General features: G+C 42.1%; 1 protein-coding gene across 5 annotated transcripts in view; it reads right to left on the reverse strand.

Moving 5' to 3' along the window:
* Window positions 1-22,472, reverse strand: part of LOC105256683 (polypyrimidine tract-binding protein 1) — a 360,732-nt gene that overhangs the window by 139,757 nt on the left and 198,503 nt on the right. For 3 of the 5 annotated variants that reach the window (XM_025413633.1, XM_025413634.1, XM_011266821.3), the window contains one exon: window positions 4,343-4,396. The exons of the other annotated variants lie outside the window; for them this stretch is intronic. In XM_025413633.1, coding sequence (XP_025269418.1) covers window positions 4,343-4,396 — 54 coding nt within the window. The remainder of the gene's footprint in view (window positions 1-4,342; window positions 4,397-22,472) is intronic. 5 annotated transcript variants of the gene reach the window in all.

Genomic DNA, 22,472 nt, shown 5'->3' on the forward strand with positions numbered 1-22,472 from the left:
CGTGGATTGGAAAAGCGAGCAGGTGGAAAGGACGGAAGAGGCGAGGTATTTTCACGCGTCACAGAGATGGTAATTGAGTCGTGTCGCCCGAAAGATCGAGTCACACCCCTCGATTCACTGAGATACGAAGGAGATTCGGAGCGATACGTACGCATATACGCGAGATACCCGTAGAAACGTCAATGCGAAAACCAGGTTCGCAGTTAAATTTCTCGTTAAATATTTCGAGACATTTTCTCCGGCAAATGTTACCTTTCCGATTGTTTACGTTACAAACGTTCCGTAATCTCGAAATCTTACCTATCATCTCAATTACACTTACTCTAGAATTAATTTTTAGCGTCTTTCAAAAAAATAATGCAAGTTTTTTAAATATGCGAGGTTCTTTTTTTAATCTTTTAAATTGCAACTACGAGTAATCTAATATTGATTTCCAGGCTTACTGTCGGCGAGTATTCTACATCGATCTTTACATCGACAGTTCCAAGACGACGGTTCCTGATCTCCCGCTTTCGCCCTACCCTCCCACTTCCGGTGCTCCCAATGCGCTTCCGATGCTGACATACGAATGGTATTTCCGTGCGGTGAATCGCACGGAATCTATTTTCGCAACGATGTGACATATTCGTGGCTGAGCCGCTCAATGGCGGCGGCAACCGGTGTGCGAGTGGGAGTAATCCATCATGCGCGTTTTGCATCCGCGATATTTCGCGACAAACGGAGATGACAAACTAAGGGGATGCGCGATCTCGCCACGAATAAATGCGAAAATTAAAATAAAATAAAATATACAATTTCAACACATTTCATTTGAATATTTTTAAAAAGGCGAACTTTGGAATTATTATTATATATATTTATTATATATATAATTATTATGATATATAATTATTATTATATATAATTATTATTATATTTATATTATATATATTTCAAAAATAATTTAAAAGCGGAAAATATAAATGAGAATTTTTCAATGAATCCTTCCCACGCCTCAAGATTAAGAATGATTTAAATCGCTCGCAATCGTATCACAAGCAGAATTGCGAAGCAGTGAATGAGAACATTTCAGATACTATCGATTATGCATAACACTAATATCTGATTTGCTTCCGAGTTTAGATAAATACTGCTAATTTCTATTTCTTCTGCTAATGGACATAACTTATAAAACAAAGTTATTTTACGGAAGCTGTTTTAATCGCATTAAAGTAACGAGTCGGTTAAAGGGCTCCGAGTGTCAAAGATTCGCCCGAAGGAACGGTCTTCGGCACGTCACATCCTTGGAAATTCGTCGGCCAGGAAATCGCGAGGGCGAGAAACCGCTCCGCTTTGATGTCCCGACGAACAACGTAAGCTCGCGACACAAAGACGAAAGTCCCGGGAGAAGGAGGGCTCGGCTTCACAAAGGAAACACTTTGCGAAGCCTTCTCGTGCAAGAAATGGCCCGAAGATGAGCGTACTCTTCTCGCAATCAGATATGAATTTCGGGGACGGGAGTTATCGCGTGAATATTCTATCAGGATTGTGCGAACGTGTCGCTGTCAACTGGAAATATTAATTCAGATTATCCAATGGCCTGATTCGGATTTTAACCAATATTATTAATGATTCATATCGGTGAATAATTACTATTGCCGTAAACTGCATTTGAAATGTTAAACACTTCATTTGTAATACGCACTAAAATTTGTAATCATTGTTGAGTTGGCAGGAATTCTGAATCTCTCTTATTTCCTTTTAATACAAGATTAAGTAGGAAAATTAAGATTTTCCTCTCGATATGGTGAGTAGAGATTCAAGAAATTAACGACAAATAATATCGACGAGATAAAATAAAAAAAAAAGACGAACGAAAACATGTCACAGCAAGGAAACGCCCGAAGTTATTTGCGAAACACGAAGGAACTTCCGGTAATGAGATGGGGAGAAAGAGCGCTGAATCCCGTAATGAGGGAACAAATGCTAATGGTCAGCTTTGTTCGTCAGTTCGCCGGGAGCATGTTGCGCTCTAACGATACCCGGAGGCACGCATGGCTGTGATAAGACCTGCGCTTACCCCGGCAAAGGGGGGGAGAGGGTTTTACGCGCGGAATAAAGATAAGCCGACGACGTGTCACGACGTCGTGAGTCGCGGAGCTGTATTTTTTTTTTTTTTTTTTTAAACAATCGCGATCGTTAAGCCTATTGCGTAATGTATCGTATACGCAATGATACGGTGAAAAACATGAAACCGTCTGGAAACGATATGAATTTTAAAGTTTCTACTAAAAACTTTGAAATATTGGAAACTAAAAAGCGTAGAATTGATCTAATGTATTTTAATTTTTTCTTCCTTTTTTCTGCTTTATTCTTTTCGAACTTGATTAATCACAGTTTTTTTTTAAATCAGCATCCGTGACACGCGAAAAAGAGAGAGAGAGATTGATTCGCTCGAATAAAACATGCCAATGGTGTAAAAAATCGAGCGATAAAATCTTTTATGGTCGCACGCGCGTCGAAATACGCTAAATAATCGATATGTCATTAATAATTACATTTTCCCACAATAAAAATAAAAGCGATATATCTTATTTCTTTTACAATTTGTTTGCTCTGTATAAATATGCAGAAGCATTTCACGAGGGCTTATGGCAATGTTTAAACGCGATAAAGTATTTTAAATACAAAAATATTAAAAGGAGGAAGAAGAGATCGGCCTATAACTGAAAGCAACTTTTAAAGTGTCTCGCAAATATAATATAAGGGTAGAGAAAATAAAAAATTAAATCCACGTGTCCCCGAAAAACCTAATTCTCTCCCTCTCGATATTAACGTAAATTCCCTTGTTTGACGTGTATGTCATAACCAGCGCGCTCCAAGCATCGTTTCAACCCCCTCGCGACACTTTACGCGTTCTCGTGTGACACCCCGACGACCAGGCTGACGGTATACAAATACATTCGTCACTGTCGCCTGGTGGGACGTCTCTTATTTCACCGGAACTCGACGGTAAAGACCGCGGACGGAGACCACGATCGAACAGGGGCTCGATCTCTCTTCCTGAGAACGATTGTAATCGTCGATATTACGGCGTGTGCGAATTTCGTTTCACCGTTTCGGAATTTGCATATCGTTCGCAGCTCGCGCGACATTTCGACAATTTTCTGCAAAATTCAAGCTTCATCTTTTCGTCGCGAGATATTTCGCGGAATATTAAAAAAGTATGCTAAGAGAGGATCTTATACCGACTCGTTCAGAAAATCCACTCGCAATAACCGAAATTGCACTCTTGAAAATGCATAGAAAGAGACGCTAACGCGGAGAACGGTCTTTCATTTTATTTTTCATTCAACGACCACCTTTGGACGATGCGAAACGGAAACAGATACGCCAGTCGTCTTGCGGCGCGGCTATTTCCGTAAAAGTTTAATTAATTAAGCCGCTTTGTTTGATTAATGCCGCGGGATCTTGCGCGTTTCACGAAAATTACGGGGCGCGCGAGTGACAAATTTGTCATGTTAGCGTGTTGGGGAGGTGTACTTAATAAAAGCATCGTGACATCAGCGAATAAATGCATTGGAGCCGCAGTCACATTACAATAACGCATTAGATCAGCTTAATGTACAGGCTATATGAGCGATGGAAAATATTGGCATTGGCCAACTGTTGTTTTCAATACGTAAAACATCGACGCCAATATTTATTATCATGCTGAAATGATTGATTCGCGTGTGATTATATGTCCCGGTGGAATTGCCATTTATATTTAATGCGCCATAGAGCTGAACGACCGAATCCACATCACATTTGCTAAATTACGTAGCGTATATTGTGCACAAGCGGAGCGCGCGAATCGCAGATCCTATAAAGTATGAATTCAACAATATTTCGCGAATAATTAATGCGACAAATTGTAAGATGAATGCAAGTTTAAAATTCTAAGAATAATCGAAGCACAAATATGACAGAAATATTTTACATATATGTATAATTAATAGTTATCTTAAGAATAAGCGTTGCATACTCTCGTTTATATTCGTAATTTTTCACAGTTTCCGAATAATATTTCCATCGTAAAAACAATAATTAACGCAAACGGAAATGAGCTGAATTCTCCGCGGTAATTTTTGTCCTACGACGAGATTATCAAAGGTAAAGCCGGCTACATATTAAACCGAATACTGCAAGTGGCGGCACAGGAGGAAGTCGAGATGTATCGCGACGTTAATTAAGACGGATGTGTGCCTGCGAGATATTAGGACCTCTTCCCATATCTTCGCGAGCTACATCGTCCTGGGAAAGAGCCTTTTGGATGATAATGTGCGGATAAAACGACGGTATACATTGCTTTAGGGCTTACCATCGTAAGGGACGCGCCCGTCCCGCGTGCGTACTGGAATTCCTGGACACTCACCTGGAAGCAAAAGAAAAGCGAAGGGGGTTAGTACTTTTGCGAAAATCAAAGCGACTGATTCAAGCTCTAAGTAATAAAAATGTGCCATCAAATATAATTTTAAATATTAAAAAATATAAATAATAAAAAATATTATATATATTTTTTTTTGAAAAATTTATTATTATGAAATTTACTACCATATATTAAATTTATATTCAGATGTATATAAGAATCGTAAAAAATAAAAAAGCATTGCGTAAACGTCTAAATCGTATAGATTATAATATAATTAAAACGCAAGCGAAACAATTGATAAACTTTGTTTCTAAGTTAGCGAACGATTTAACTGGCGCATTAAAGTAGCGTTCGATATTATTACATACACAACTTGGCGACTTTACGAGCTTCGGTTCATTCGCGCTGCGTGAACAAAGTCGACGGTTTCGGACTGATTGTATACAGTCGAGTTATAACGATATTTATCGAGTGCATTCTAGAGCAGGAGTTCCATTTACCAATCTTCCTTTATTTACGACGTTAATTCTATCCTTCTGGCTTTATCGGGCCACAATTTCGCTCTCTCGAAATTATGCGGCGCGTCGAACGGCACGCGCGATTTTGCGGACAAATTCGCGATTGCTCATCGACAGCGACAATAACATCCCGCTCGACTTGATTAATGACAGTTATCGAGTTATATACAGTTTCTGATCACTTCATAGCGATATTTAGTAGTTTCATTCTGTGCGCGAAACAAAGCGGCATCGCGACGGTAAATCCAATTACGTTTGACGCAGAATTATTGAGCGTAAATCAATGGAATTTTTATTCTCCCGTAGACTTCTTGTCGACTTTTACCTCGCAAGTATCTCTGCTGCAGGCCCGTTGGAATATTTACACGCAAGTAAATCGTTTCGCCCTAGTCGCAAATTAATTCGCGAGGTAAAAGCACAGACTCGGAGCAAATATCGACGATGCGATGCATCCGGTGAGCTATCTCGATCGTGCCATCTGGCACATACGTTCCGAGTTCGCGAGATATCTCGGTCGCGCTGCCTAATAGCCAGATTAACACGTCGACAAGCGAATCTACCTATCGACCGAATCACACGTATGGCGTATCTACGGTTCCCTCGAATCGCACCGTAATGGACAGTCTAATTTCCCGTTTTCCGTTGACGAAAATTTGTCCCGCGCGCGTCTCGTTCGACGCTTATTTCTACGTCGCGTCACCAGAGAGAATTCTTTCTGCATCGCGCAAAAATATTACGGCGCGCGAGATTTATCTCATTTTCGCGAGAGAAGAAAAACAAAATGTCGTAAATGTCATCTATCTCTTTTAATAATATTCCTGTAATTATAAAAGTTTCTTTTTTCTCGCCTGGCATCGCGTGGCGCAACAGTAAGTGTGTATTAAACAAGTTTACGAGCTCGCGTATATAAAGATAAAACTGCACGGGAATTTCAAAAACTAATAAAAGTGCGAAACCTCGAGGATATCGTAAAGAATGATAAATGCGGTAACGAAAGGAGGGAAAAAAAATCGACGAGAACGCGCGCCGATGAAGGGGGTACGCGTCGCATGGAAAGAAATCCCGCCGGACTCGGGCATGTTTACATAAATACCGTGGACGGATCGATAGCGTTTTACAGCTCTCGACACGCAAGTTTGACGATTGGCCGCTTTTTCTCTTTTTTTTTCTTCCTCCACGAAGCCTCTCCGCACGAAGCTGCTCCTGCAGGCGCAATCGATAAGAAGCGGAACTACCGCGTTGCGATCGTAAGCGAAACGCAGCAAAACGTGCAAAACGGGACGGGAATTTTTAATTATGCGCGTCGCGTGCCGATAGCGAGGAAATATCGACCGATATCGCCGATCGATATCATCTTGCCTCGCTCGCTCGCTAACAACGTTCGTTAACGTTAATCTCGATCGACTCGGGATTCTTTTTCTACGTTTACAGCGCATCGAATTAGAATTAATTGATGCGAGGTAATTTTTTTTTAAGGGAGAGAAACTTGCGTTTCTCGCCTTCTCGCGAAGCTGATTCCATCTCGGACGAAAGAGAATTCCATCTGCCGTTCATTAAAGGGAAAATACAACGTCCTATTAGGTTCTAATCAACGACACTTTTTTATCAGAATATTCTTCTTTTATAAATGAAATTTATGTAGGAGTAAATGACTTGTTATTTAACGATCTAGACAGTACAAAAAGCGTGGAATGACTGACACACAGTGCGTGGAAATTTATCAGTACATATATTCTTAACGTCGGTTTATTTATCCTACAAATACTTGGTCCTCCCGAGGACTTCCGCAACGAGCGTTTTAGGGTAAAGACCTGTCAGGTCAGGTGACAGGGGAACAGCAATTTATCTTGTTGTATTATCAAATGGATGATAACGCTCCCCAAGAAGGGGATGTCAATGGAATCAACGAAAACGCCGGTGTTTACGCGTATTTACGCAACGCGTGTAAGCAATCCACACATACGCAATCAAACGCGCAGGTGTGCGTGTTTGCGTGAAAGCCTTTGTAGGATCCAACCCATCCGCTTGTGCCAATGTACAGGTAAGTATACGCGATAGATCTTACGTCGATGCGCACACGTGATACGTGTGAGTGGGTGCGGTGTATATTGAGCGCGCCAAAGACGGTTTTGTGTGCGTTACGCGTGAAAATGTCTCGTGTTGCCAATAATAGTTTCGAGGTACTATATCGCTGCGTAAATCGAAGAGAAAATAAAGGATGTTTCGGTTAATTGAGCCGAGCAAACAGATAACAGAATCTATACTTCTCATTCTTCCGTTGAAACTATCTTTCATCAGAACTTGCAATTGGTTTAATTCCAAGCAGACTTTAACGGAGTATTTTAATTTCCGACATACTTGAAGAGTTATTTAATGCTGAAAATTGGAAAGTTGCCGCCGATCTACGGTCGACCGACCTATCTTCTCGCGCGGAAATTGCGAGAAATCCACGGCGTCCGGCTCGAGACACTTGGTATATTTACGCGCGAAGGGGGTTAATGCGCGTTTCCGTCGAGTGTGACCTATTCGCAGGAGGATGTGTACATAGGTCGCCTTGTGATACTAATTGATGTCGGTCGAGGGACGGACGGGGCGGATCAGCCGTGGAAGAGCGAACTGACGCGACTCTTCCGCTTCGCAAAAGCTCTTTCGACACTCTCCTCCCTTCCGCCCACGAAGGAAACTCGCCCCGACTATGCTCGACAATGGACACTGGGAAGAATGTCGGCGCATGCCATGGCAACAATGCGCGAACAATGCCGCGTAACGACTCGGCGCTTTCGCGAGGGCGCAAATTGACGTCACGCGAAAGACGTCGACTCGATGCAAACTTGTTTCGCGTTAGGTACGACTCGTCGTCGGCTTGATAAGCGATTCACGCCGAGCTTTTCTCTCGAAATGCGAATAAAATGTGTGACGGCTTTATTTGGTCGGGATTTTTATTATAATAATAATATAAAATGGAATTTTGTTTACGACGTTTCAATATGTGAAAGAAATCTCGACACTTTTATAATTTAACAATAATGTGAAAGACGCGATCTCAAAAATGCTGATAATTTGAATTATTGCGAGACGTTTCATTATAACGAATAAAATTGAATATAATTTTCTGAGGAATAGCAAAAGTAATTTTCTACGATGTTTATGTGATCATTTTCGTGTATGCGGAAGAACTGGAACTCATGCGCGTATTATCTCTTTATACTTATTCATAAAATAGTATTTTCATTTCATTTCAAGAGTTATACATTTTCAAAAAATATATTATTTCAGCATAATTTTCAAAATATCCGAGTTTTCCTCACGACTGTTCGGATCTCTCTTAACATAATAAATGAAGAAAGCAGTTATTTTTAAGAGAACTAGACAAATATACCGCTAATTGTATATTTTATTCATCTCTTTTTTATATAAAATAAAAAGAATATTAGAATATTCATATTTAAAATTAATATTTTATAAGAATGTTTAAATACTAATTAAATCCAGAATTATTATTTTTACATAATTTAAGTATACAAATTAAATATTTCGTACTCTATTAAATAAGTAAAAAAAAGTCCAAAATAAATGATCGAAATGTCGACTGGCACGATTCAATAATTTCAAATGCCAAGCAATTTCTTAAATCCTCAACTATCAAGATATTATTTGCGGGTATAATTTTGATTACGCAATCTATTCTTCGCTCTTTAATCTTTTACAGACTCTTACGAAGCCGATTGGCGGAACGAGCAGGAATTAAGTATCGAGTCTCGATTGGACCGACCTTTGCGGCTTCGAATTTCCCATTTCCGACTTCGCCTCTCACGCGAAACCAATGTAGCGCGCGGAAAAAAAGGCAACGATGGAATCATTCAGCGGACCGCACGGAGACAGGTGTAGGGAATACAATGGACAGGTAATAGCCGGGAATGAGGGATCGATAGGAGTTTACTTATAGGCGGTCATAAGGCGATTGCGGCGAGGAAATATAATTTTCCGATCTATCGTTGATCGGAAGTTAGACGCAGGGAGATCCTGCGATCACGCGAATTACGAATCGTACAAGACGGCATGAAAGAAGTAATTCCACTTATACGATTACGTCATATAGGAAGTCTTTTACAAGTTATCTGCGAGGCATTAAGGCGCACGCTCGCGCCTGGAACGGATGACGAAAGAGATGAAGGGAAAAAGAGGAAAAGGATCGGAGAGAGGAGCGAAAGGACGGAAGTCGCTCCAGCAGCTAGATGGGCTTCCAGGATCGACCTTCCACTCCAGTAATGAGAAAATCACAAAAGACACGTCACTTCAATGGGTCTCTGGTATCCGTCATCTCTCTCTCTCTCTCTCTCTCTCTCTCTCTCTCTCTTTCTCTAGAATCTTTTCGCTTCGGCTACCAACGACAACCGACTAAGGCCAATGGTTTACATTGGTAAATCCTGTCCGGAAGCTTATTATCGAATTTATTCTCGATAGAGAGAGAAAAAGAGAGAACATCTCTAACGCATAATACGCATTGTCGCGAGTACCCGGTTGATTAATCAGATGGATTTTCCGTCATATCAGAAGCTTACTATAGAAGATTTTCATTAAATTAATAGCTGCAAGAATATTAGCTCTGGGCGGTACAATTCCTATGACAATGAAATAAGTCGAGCTGAATTTGCAATATAATGTACGCTTTAAAATAAGTTTTCCAGATTTATTACAGACTGTTCTTTCCTTGTTGCAACAGAATTTTCTAAGAGACGAGTTATCTCGCTCGCTCTTATGTGCAATGTTGAAATCCGACAAAATTCCTACTCTCGAAAGAACTTCAGGATGTAATCCGCGTTCTCTCGGCGGTTAATAATAGCGGCCTAAAAACTGTTTAGTGGACCGATTTATTCAGGAACACGTAGCGACCATTAATGCGAGATAGCGCCGGCTGATCGTAGACGACGATACGAAGAGATTTAAGTATCGGCTGACTAGGCGGTTTCCAAGGGGCTTCCTCTCTCTATACAGATGATGGTAACCATCTTTCCAAATGGTTATTTACTCGTTTCCGACTTCTGTTTACTCACGTATGAAAATGACTCTTTGAATTTAAGAAAATTAGTTCGCCATTGTTGGTGATGTCCGGCGCGAAATTAAGATCCTTTTTTCATTTTCGCGATTAGGAAAATTGTACAATCATACATTACATGTCCAAGAATGTACGTAAGAAAAAATTATATTATAAATTATATAAAATTAAATTATATTAAAATTATATAATTATAAAACCTTCTTAATAAGTCGATTACGAAAAAAAATTGGAGAAAATTTTCCCTCAAATACTAAACCGAGATCTCATCATCGGAGCAGAGAAAATCTCAAAGGCAAAGGTTTTAAATTATAGTTTTCTAAAAAAAATGATATTTAATTTACTTTAAAAAATCTCGCCAGTTATACGCATTTCTGGAGCATTTCATGCGTACATACGTATGTCAGATATAAAATTGCTGGTGTGATATTTTTTATTTCCACGACGAAACATGGTTAAACGGTGCGGGAAGAGAAAAAAAGGGAAAGGAAAAGAGGAGAAACACGTCAAAAGAAGACCGTTTCGTGTACGAGGGGGGAAAGAGCGGATGGATTTCACACAAAGAACCCGTTATTCTATAATGCACGCGGATACTAAACGGACATGCAATGGACGTTATAACGCACACAGGCAAGAGGGCGATGTAAAAATACAATCGTGGAAAAACAATACGCGTCTTTCCACTCCGACCGCCACCATCGCATGAAACAAACACGCTTTGAGATTCGCGCGATACAAACAATAAATAAATAAAAAGATAAAAACATAAAAATAAAAAAAATGATGCAAAAAATGCAAAATTCACGAGGGTTTTCGTCGCACGAAGGTGTGCGTCTTCGCGCTTTTATCTCGACCTCTTCTCTGACACGAGTAATCTTTCTCGTTGAAATGGGAAATGGAATATTTCTCAAATATTGCGAGCCATTTTCGATTCTGTTTCGCAGAGAATGCTCGGATGTTCATTATATTCAGAAATAGCAAACCGTTGGATTAGATATGGACTTGCTCGTGGATAAAAGTAAACCCGAATTGATCCTCTCTTTGATGAAAGAGATATTATTTATTCGAAAAAGTATTTGTTTTACAAGATAAAATTTGACTTGAAAGCACGATCGTAAACACAATCTTAGAAAAGTAAAAATGAAAAATACTATTAGCATCTTCTATATTACAACGTAAAGAAAATCCGAGCGCAATTACTTTGAAAAATAAAAACAAGTAAAGCGTCAAAGGAAATGATATCGCAGAATGCGTAAATAAATTACACAACCGCCAGTGAGGGTTGTCATCGCGGATGTAATCATCTCGGCGTACGTCTTAAGTAAATGAAGAGAAGATAAAATACCGCGAGTCTTACTCTCTCTCTCTCTTTCTGTCTTTCTTTCTCTTCTTCAACTTTTTCTCCGTTTTTCATCGAGCGATGTTGTAAGAGTTATTGCCAATCTCGTTCAGTACGCAAAACGAATCTCCTTTGATGTCTTTCAGAAACCGTGAGATTGCCTGGCAGGCACTCTGGTCGAACACGTTTTCAAAACTGTCTCGACCTTTGAACAACTTCACATTACTCATTAAAAGTCTGATACCTCATTAACTATCGCTAAAATTAAAGTCACTTTTCGTAGCTGCTACTTTACATTTGACTGTCAAATGAGGAATTCAAAAGCACCCCGGATCTGAAACTATCCTTTACAAATTCACGTGTCTCTCTTGCCTTGTTAAGATCTCGAGATAATTTGATGCATTTATAAAGTTAAATTTGTGCACGAAAATTCGGTCTCTATATTTTTCAACAATGTCTCGAGATATAGATGAGAGCGATCTCGTTTGACCAGCGTTACATCTGCGATGCAGGTTCGTCTTCGAGATGTTATTTATATACCCATATATATAAATCCGGAAAAAACGCGAAATTTCTGTCGGCCAACCGGTAGCGATTTATCCAACGCCACTTCCGACGTTAATACCGCGAAACTTACGAACCAAATCAATTCTTTTTCTTGCCGAATGTCCCGCGATTGGGATCTCGACGGGGCTTTATTACTCAACCGGAAATCGCTTCATCGATTCCGTCCCCAACTACGGTACTTTACGATATAACTTTGTCGAGCGGCTATTTCAGCGAATATATCACGTCGTAAAAGGGACAAGCCGATTCTACCCGACGAGAGAGGACCGGTGCCATCGGTTTATATCGCGACAGTATCGAGGAAAAGGAGGGGATGGCCGCCTCTTCAAGTCACCCCCGGCTCCCTTCCACCGCGGAATGTAATTCCTATCGCGACGACGATAACGTTCAATCGCGTCGAGCATACGATCGTCGTGATCGAACTAATCTACAAACTTCCCCCCACGTACGATCGTAAGCGCGAGGGAAGGAGAGGAAGAGGGAGAGCATCGCTTCTAAAAATGGGATCACAGGAAACGTAACGCCGGCTGATAAACGCGGCCGATAACGCCGATGGCGCTGGTAATCGCGGTGTTAATCGTCGAAGGGTTTGTCGAGGGATTCGGCGGAAATCGAACTTTTAAAGGTATGACATTTAGGGCTCCTCCTCGCTCCATTGATTTTGTATATCACGCGTTGCAAACATCCACGTGTAAAAAGAAATTGTACTTAATAAGAAAGGGAAAGAAACAAATTACACTTGTCAAGCAGTAATAACACAAATAATTATTTAAATAATTAGTAAATAATTCAAATTCGCAAGCGCTACGTTTGATCTTGTATCAATGTCGGATGCTAAGCGACAAAGAAAAATTACACGAGTGAGAGATCTACTCGAGCGATGCCCTATTAATGAGATAATTAATAATAATGGGGCACGAATCCCCGCAGCCACGCCCAATTACCGCCTTATTCTACACGAACCGGTGTATTATCCGTTTTAATTAGTACGATGCGCTTTGTGCGATGCTCGCTAATAGCGATAATCGGCGGGCGATTATTAACGGACTCATCAATATTCCGTTTTGCCGGCGTCGCGTTTCCGCCGACTTGGAGGTTTGCGAACGAGCAAAGTAAATCTCAAGTGGAAATCCCCGCGTTTGGTCAGTCTCGCTCAAAGAGAATCGGATCGACATATGATCGACTTTGCGCAGCCGCTGATAATCGGTAATCTCGAGATCGCGGATGCATTTGACATTCGCTTCGCTTAGAATTAATAGCGTAGTCTAGTGTAAAACGAAAATTCGCTCAATTTCGCGATTCAAATGTCTGTTTTCACAAAAATATCATGTAACAATTGCGAGGTATATCGGATAGATTATATTGTGTCAAAATCTCTTTCTCTTTCTATGCTGATTCATAAATTATTCAATACATATGTGTAAAATTATAAATCAATGCATGTCTGAGTTCATAAAAATTCACAAAAGACGCTTTTACATAAATGCGAATATACGCAATAATAAATTTGTAAACACAATATCATCTGATATGGTTTTCGAATGCACATGTATATTCATGAGAAAATGAAAGCAAAAGAGTGCATGCACGCTACTCAAACATAGCGATAATATAGATTCATCGCGAGGTTGCAATCGGCGACGTCGATAAATGGAAGCTGATATCAAATCAATCGCAAATTCTCATCGATACGCGACGCCGTATGTTTCTCGGGGAAGGGGGGGGTCTATTATTTACATATCGGCAGCGCGAAATCGAATGATCGACGGCGGGATGGCGAAACGGCGGAATTTCGTTTCGGCGAGCTTCGAGAATGATGAGGAATGGCTTCCGCAGGTGAAAGCTGGAAACGAATTTCCCGAAATATGAGGCGAAACTTTCCCATCGCCGTCGTCGTCGTCGTCGTCGTCGTTAGCGAAGGTAACAATACCGATGATTGCGGCGGTATAGTTATCGCTTAGAAAGGACCGGTCTCTTTCGCCTCGATATTAGTATTATAGCTTCCGATCGAAACTGGGTAAAAGCTCGTTATTAGAATTGCGATCGATTTGGAACAAAGTATGAGATAGTATGAAGATAGTAAACATAAATTTTGTAATTACTAAGATTATTTTATATTTTGTGACGCAAAGAATGATTGAAATACAACGTATTCTTAGATTTATAGAATTTACTGTATTTTTAAATTTTCCACTCACGAATCAAAAATTTCTTCTTTTTCTTGGTTAAATAAATTTGTATACTATCGACGCCTCAATTAGTATTTTCATTTGTTTTCCGTGTACTTTGTTCTCTTACATTTTGTTTTATCCTTTGCCTCTCGAGCAAGATAATAAATTAAACATGTGTCGATACTGGAGCAAGATAGAAAACAAAATTAATGAGAAATTATCCAGCAACGTTTAGAAACGTAAAGATGTTGACGCGAGGTAACGAATGCAATTTTGCGAGGCATATTGCGTTTTATTTTTCGAGAGATTGTAATAAATATTGCGAGAATGAGCGCCACTGCACGGGTCAACAAACTACAAAGCAGGCGCGGTAAACGAGAAATTTTGCATTATAAATTGCACGCAGCGGGCATTATTATATGGTAAGGGCATTACTACGTAATGTCATAATAGTAATGTTGCTATTTAATTCAGTGTTTACGAAACGCAATTTCATAACGGCGCGAATGAAATTTAATCAAAATGACGTATTAGATGTTCAATTATTCATGACAGCGATTGTTATTATCAACATGCAGTTTTGTTCGTCACGTGAAAGACAGTTCACTCCGCTTACATTATATATGTACACGCAAGTTCTCATTGGAAAAAAAAGGATGTGCGTGCGTGTGTGTATCTTGCGTCACAGCATGTAACCTGAATTTTACTATGCAGTTAATCTACGACTCGATTTATTCTCTCACGTGTCTTGAAAAAAAAAAATCGATACGCGGCGCTAAGTGTGTCTTGAAAAGGTGACGATCGATTTAATTCTGCCAGGTTCTCACACTCTCGTGAAATCTCTTATCAATCGAAATCTCAATCGAATATTTAACCGTGCCGTAACGAATACGGGCCGCAATCATCCCCTTACAACTTGAATCGAGCTTTAAACGCGGGGTTGGAGTCCTCCCTCACAATGGCGGCATCTCGTATCTGGCCTCGTATCGCTAACGAGAGAAAGAGATACGAGAGCGAGTTGAAGCGAGGAGAGAGAGAGAGAGAGAGAGAGAGAGAGAGAGAGAGAGAGAGAGAGAGATGTCGCTTCCCTACGCGGCCTCGCCAGATAAAGGAAAGAATGAGCGTTGTGCGAAAAGGAGAGAGAGAGGCCGAGGAAGGAGGTGGATGAAGGGAGAAACTCCAGCGCCAGGAAATCGACTTCCCCGGGCTGGTTGGCAACGGCGATACACGATCGCCAATTGTCTCCACCGCCGCGCTAGCGTTACACTAACAATGCGCTTTCGCATCCGCGTGCCGTGCAAAATGTAGGTAACGGAGAGTTTAATTAAACTCGCGGCGAAAGTCGGCCGCGACCGCGACTATCCCCTCGGAATCGGGGACGCGCCTTGCGGCAGTTTAATAGAATTTTGTTTTCATGTTTCGTGAGAAGGCGGCTGTTTTTATATCTCGTCCGAGTCATCATGGATCGCTTTTCATTTTCCGACCATCGTGTTCGCGAACGGTTTTGGAGCTTCGATCTTCCTCCTCCCGAGAGATTTTACCGGTCCGTATATCGCACAGCGTGGTTCGATTCGGCCGGCATAAAATTAAACGCTAAATAATACAGAACGACGAGGAAAAGGGGGCGTAAAGGGGACGGCGAGCGCGCGGTGAGTCATGAATAATTTCGCACCATCGACCAGACCACCGAGCACCCGGATCGGGATCGATCACGCTGGCCAGTGTCTTGTCTTGTCTCATTTTGTCTCGCCTCGTCCGGCGCGTACCATACATGCATATTTCGTTTTACCGCTCTTCCTCCCTTTCCCTGTTCGCTCTTTCTCGTCCGCGCGCGTCTTACGTTACGCCACTCACGTCGCGCTCTGGCCATTCCTCCTGGAAATCCTTCCGTTCGTCCAGCTGGGAGCGTCCGATCCAGGACACAGTATTCCATTCTTTATCTCTTCGTTTCTCCGTCTTATTTCGCCGCGGTTACGCTCGCCGCTGCACAAAGCCGACTCCAATTACACCCGGGATACCGGAATCCCACCTCGTGTTCGCTCGGCCGGGCAATTGAAAAATAATAGAAGCTCCTGGCCTCGTCCCTATAGCCTCTATCTTGCTCTCTTTTCCTTTTTTCCGCGCTCCTGATGGTATTCCCCGCGGGAACGTGCGAGGAGAGATGATACAAGTCCGGGGCTGGAATCGAAAGAATCGGGAAAGGTGAAACGAGATACCCCGTGGTATCCCGGCGGAGAGCGGTTAAACGGTTAATCGACGTCGACGCGAGCGTCGATTAATCAAAAGCGAACCAGCGTCGTCTCGATTTACAAATGGTCCTCTCTCCTCCTATTTCGACGATAAGCGGATCCTTATTGGATGGTTGGGTCGTCCCCTGGGACCCGCCAGAGTCGATTACCCGATGCCGGTCTCGAGACGCTTGCGGAGTAGGCGGGAGAATTTCGCGGCCGGGAAAAAGGTAGCGGCGGGAATATCTAATCCTCCGCGGGCTTTTTTCGATATCTCGCGTGCGGGATTTGTCCCGGAAATAGGCTCGCGAAATTAATGAAATTTATAAAGAATACGATCGGTAGAAATAAGCAACAAAGAATTTTGCAATTTTTAAGTCACAAATATTTATGATTCGAAAAAACGTACTTTTCTGTCATATTTTATATGAATGGCATAAAAGTGACGTATAATACTACACTTACGTTATATAAATTTCGCCATTGAAAAAAAGTCCCGCCTTCAAAAGCGCCGGAGCGACGTCTCACGGTTATAAGTCGATTACATAAGGACGACAAGAACGCCCGATGGATTCGATAAACGCGAACAAACAGCGGGGATCCCTGATCGTGTCGCGGCGAAGCGCCTCGAATACGTCACACACGGCATACATCTCCGGATCTCCGGATTTGCGGGGATCTCCGCGAGATTCGTGCGTACACAGAAGAGAAACGAAGGAGGAGGGATGAAAGAAAGGGAGGGAGAAAAATGATAGGCGGAGGAGGTGGCGAAAGGACGAAGCTTTCGCGGAGGAAACTCGTTATCCCTGTCGACGAGGCGAACGGACAGCGAAAGCGGCAGATGTCTCCTCGCGCTCACCGGGCCGCGAGATATATTTTCTATCTCGTAACGGAAACGTGCGCTGCATTTTTCGAAAGCGACGAAAGGAAGGCTCTTCCCTTCCGCGTGACGATGTACATTTGTTACAATTGCGTCGGATCGGAGGATTTCTCACATCGAGGCGAGCGAGACGAGGCGCGAGGGCGAAGCCGCGACGAGAAAAAGAATCTCTTAAGATTTTCCGCGGAAAATTCCGCGACCAACGAGTCGCTGCCGCTATTGGCGTGCCAGCATTTGGTTTATCAGTCGGACAAATCGTTAAGCGCGAACTGTTGTTTGGGTCGGCTAATCCGTCATGCGAAAAGACGGGGGTCGGACTTGAGTTTGAAGGGATCGTTCCCGCTCGTGAATCGCCCGGCGGTCGACGAGGGACGGCGACTATTAAACGTTAATTATACTACGAAATTTACTTAGAAATATGACGAAAGGGAAGGACGGCAAAAGCCGATAGAACTGGAGGGTCGAACGAAAGTAGGCGAAGGGCGAGAGAGGAGAAAGAGAGGGAGAAGACCCTCGGATAGAACAGGCCAGGGAAAGAGGTAGCGAGGCGGAGAACTAAACGCAGAATGCTGGAAACTACCCCGGAAACTAACTCGACAGCTTAAGAAGAGCGGAGTCTAGGCTGCCGGAGATGGCCGAAGTTTGCCCCTTGATTAGACATTTATGGCAGGAGTTGTAAACGAGCGTTACAGACATTAATTAGCATTTATTATTCATTATGGCGCCTGCCACATTCAATCGGCGTAAATCGAGCGTGAAACCGTTCGAAACGCGATTCCATTGATGGGGACTCATCATTTCGCGATTATCGCGTCATTTACATTAAACCGTCTCGATCGACCTTTTCTTTTCACTCGCGTTATACCCAAAATTACCGCGTAAATTGCTCGAGCGAGCCAGTTGACCGAGATTGTCGGTCGGTCGAGCGACGCTCACCGCACGACCTTCGATTTCGCTCCGAAATCCATTCGGCACGAAGTACCGATAATTCCATGGAACGCGCTCTGCGGTCCTCGGAATCACCGACGCGTCCATCCGTCCGTGTCCCGCGACACAATGCACTTTGACGAACTTTGCGGCCGGCTTTGCGGACCGCGGAAGAGCGCGTCGGCGTCGCGTCGTCCTACGCGCGCCCATAAAACTGATCCATTGCAGACGCAGTTCTATGGTCGCGCGGCCATAACCGCCGCAACAAAGCCCCTCGTTTTCCCCCTTCTCCGCACCTTTCCCCCCTGTCCTAAAAGCAGCCTTTATAATGAGACAGGCTTAATTGATTCGACAATCGCTACGGGCACTTTCATGTGCGTTAATCCTTTCCGTTCTCCTGCCTTGCCATCTCATTGCCATTCTTTGCTCTCTCCGGTTTGTTTTCCTGGGTCGTTCAGAATTTATTTCATTGCGAAAAGATTCATATTATATAATATCGTTTTTTTTTAAGATTTATCTTGTCGGAAAATGTATTACTTCGACATTATATGTATTAATATTTAAATGTCGAATTTTTCTTTTTAACAAACATTTCAAATCTTCGTTAATTTAATGAAGAAAATAATTTATTTTTATGACCATCGAGTTTATTCTTACGCGTTTATATTTTATCATCATCCAATTATTTTCGTGTGTGTGTGTGTGTATAAATAATAAAATATCTTTATGCATTTCAATCTTATTTTAATATTAAAAAGTACATCAATTATTTCAGAATTAGTACGTTAGCCCCCTTTTTGCTTTATTTTTTTTTGCTTTATTTTAGAGCGATTAGAAGGCAAATAATTCAGTAATATCTCCCTCTCCCGAGATATTTCTGAATTATTTGCCTTCTAATCGCTCTAAAATAAAGCAAAATGAACGAGAATCCATGTGAAACATCAAACACTTGTATCCTTCGCTAACCCTGGCGTGTCCATCATGAACGCAGTATTATAACGGCCGAGATCGGCTTGTGATCCAGGTCCATGACACATAGTCACGGCCGTTGATGTATGGCGCGACATAGATTATGTGCGCACACACATACGTAACACAAACACGTACGTAAAATTGCACCGTCCCTTGTCCATCAGCCGAGCGGCGCTCCTTTATCATTCTCTCGGTTAGGAATCGCGTGCGAGCCTACGCGCGCGTGTATATGTGCGCCGACACGGTGTGGTATTTCTAGGAGAACATTAATTAATAATTTAATCGAAGGGAGCCTGCTTCGGTCCTCGAATACAGGGTGCAGGCTCTCTAATTAAAACCGACCTGCGCTCGCTCACGTGCGCGCGTACGTGTGTGTGTGTGTGTGTCGCGCGCGCACGCAAGTACACCCACACAGCACACTCTCGCGCTCTCGTGGTTTCGGTCCCGAGGAAAATAAAGAGAATCACGATGTCCACTTTGTCCGGTAAAAAGACCATCGCGACAATCGCTCGCCGTCTGTTTCGCTTTTATTTTAATTCTCGTTACACGACGTTACACTCTCCGCGGAGACTATTTATCTTTGGTTTCGTTTTCAGTGGCTTCGTCGTCGGAATGCACGCAGTGCATTCGAATCGTCGCGCGTCGAGAAATCTCGTCAGAGAGAGAGACTCGACAAACTGATCGATGGATGCGAGAGCCGCGGCATCGTCTTGCTTTGCGTTATAATGTAATTCAATACGAAAAGCGTGCATTTTCGCATACATTTACCACGGCGCTACATCAAAGCGACGATAATGAATCTGCATGATAAATATAACGTAAACTGTATTACGAATGAATAATGAGCGTAATAATAATAAGTGTTGAAAATTTAATGGCCAGCGTTGCGGGATGTCTCCGTAATGAATATTATATATATTATATATTATATATTATACATTATATATTATATAAAATATTATAATTTGCGCGCAATGTACATTATCCAATTTATGTAAGTTATATAATATGTACATAACAGTTTAGTGACGCGTGATACATTTTGTTAATCGCTCCCGTTATTGTCTCGACGATGGGGAACGAGCGTGTAAGAACAATCTTGTCGCTCGAGTATAAATGCCTAGTAGCTGGCATGTAATTTCCACGTTATTGGCAAGTATCTCGGACAATCTCAAACTGCTGTAAGTACGCACGATACCTCCGATATAACGCGCGGATATTCCGCGATCCAGGGTCGTCATAAAGGACGGCCATTGTCCCGGCGTGATCTCCGGTTTATCACCGTGTAACTTGGCCAGAAGGGGAGAAGAGACAAATACCTATTGGTCAAGATGAACGTTTATACGATACTCTGGCCGCGATGTCGAGCCCCGGTTATACGACCAAGCATTTACTTCCCGAAAGTAATCGTAGTTTCGCGAAGTAAATTGTAGTAAGCTCCAAAATTTCTCCGACGCGTTTAATAGTCCGTGATATCAAATCACCACCATTGGCGCAATTTCGGAATTTCACCGAAGCGCGAGGAAATCGTTTTTTTTTTTAACATTGTATTTTTCAACATTGTTTCTTCAACATCGCGTTTCATACAGTTATGTGGTGCGCAATCGAAAAAAATATCGTACGCTTTATAAATAGATTATTTCGGCAAAAAATTACAAATTTTGAGCCAACTACGTCTTTGTGTCTCTATTAAATTGTTATCGCGTCAACTGGTATCAAACCGTAATGTTTGAGCGACAAGCCAAAGTAGTTGCGGATCGGACATGAACAGACGCGGCCGTATCGTTGAAACGGAGCACCGCCGTTAGGCGAACGATATAGCGTTGCCAAGTATTCAACGAGATTTCATGCGAGCATTTCATGCATCTCTCTTGCCAAAGGGGCAAGCGCGCGGACAAGAACCAAGGGAGGATAGACGCCGCGAGTGTCAGGTCTCGCGTTTTGTAGTCGGAAGAGAAGAGGGAGATAGGGGAAGGAAAGGTGGAGAGAGAGAGAGAGAATGCGGCGAGTTGTGCGGAACTTCGTTTGGGAAGGTTAATGACCAAGCGCACAGGCTCGAAACATTGTATTCCGCATTTCCGCAGGCTATTTTGTGAGTCCCGAAACATCCGACACGGCACGAGAAGATTTCAGCAACGAGGAATGCAATCGCCGTTCGACTGATCTCTGATACCGCGCAATGTTAATCGTAATTACAAAGGATTGCGACAAACGCACATTATATGCAAACGTGCAATGATAACTTGAACGAAGAACTTTTGCAAACGTTTTGATAAATAATGCTAAATGAGATGAGATATTTTCATAATTTACTCGTGTGCGTTGCAATTTAAGTCGAATTAGTTGTAATTTTCTGGAAAGAAAGATATACTATAATTTTCTCATATAAACTTGGCCTGAAATATAACCGAAACTTTCCTCTTGGCATTGCAAGATAAATAGTGTACATGTTAAGTTGATTCAAAATAAATTGTGCATAGAAATGGCGACACTTGAAAGTGTTGCGCGATTGCCGTAAGGGTCGGCAATTACGAAATTAAAAGATCAATTTGCTAAGTAAGACTGGCGCAGGGGGGAATTTCTGAAACAAGATTCTAAAGTAAATATCGCACTTACCAACGCGGTACCTTCGGGCACTCTTGGGACTTCCTTAGGAAAGGTCGAGATGGAGACGGAAGAGCAATATTAATATGAGCTTTCTACGTGACACATGCTCCAATTCTCTAAAAGTCCATTAGAGGAATCACGAAATGGTCCAGGAACGCCGGGGAAAATCGAATCAAATCGATCGAACCAAAATATACATTATCCAAAAGTACAGCGACCGCGGAAGCGTAGATTTTAGAAAATTCGACCAACTCCCACAGCTAACACAAATTAGTCGCTCGAGTAAAACATAAACAAAGAAAAACTTTTGTCGTTATTTTACGATAATATATAACGAAGGAAGCAAAAATAAAATACGAGATAAATTTGCAGAAAATTAATTAATAGCAGACTCCCTCTCGAGAGAGACATCTCTGAAAATAAAATTCTTCATTCTTGCAATTTTTATCTTAGAAAGGCCGAATTAATTCCGAGATGTAAATATGATCAAATTATTATCCTCCAATGTCGAGAGCATCCCGATCAACTGCGAATCATAATCTTTAATTAACGCGTCGGGACAATCCGCGCGTTATTTCCTAGAAAAGGGAATTTTCTCGACAACGATTAAGGATCTTGATCCTATTTTTGTGCCGCCCCGGGAAGGAGCATTCGTTGCCGAACCACTTCGGACTTCCGTGCACGTTTCACGATGATTCTTGAAATTCCACAGTAGCCGAGTCAAGGGAAAACAAGAGGACGGGGGAGGAAGAGAAAAGCGCGAGGGTAAGAGAGAAGAGAGAAGAGTGGATGGTACGGCATGACCACGTCATTG

This window comes from Camponotus floridanus, unplaced genomic scaffold (assembly GCF_003227725.1).
Source record: "Camponotus floridanus strain SB8 unplaced genomic scaffold, Cflo_v7.5 scaffold7, whole genome shotgun sequence".
NCBI classification, from domain to species: domain Eukaryota; kingdom Metazoa; phylum Arthropoda; class Insecta; order Hymenoptera; family Formicidae; genus Camponotus; species Camponotus floridanus.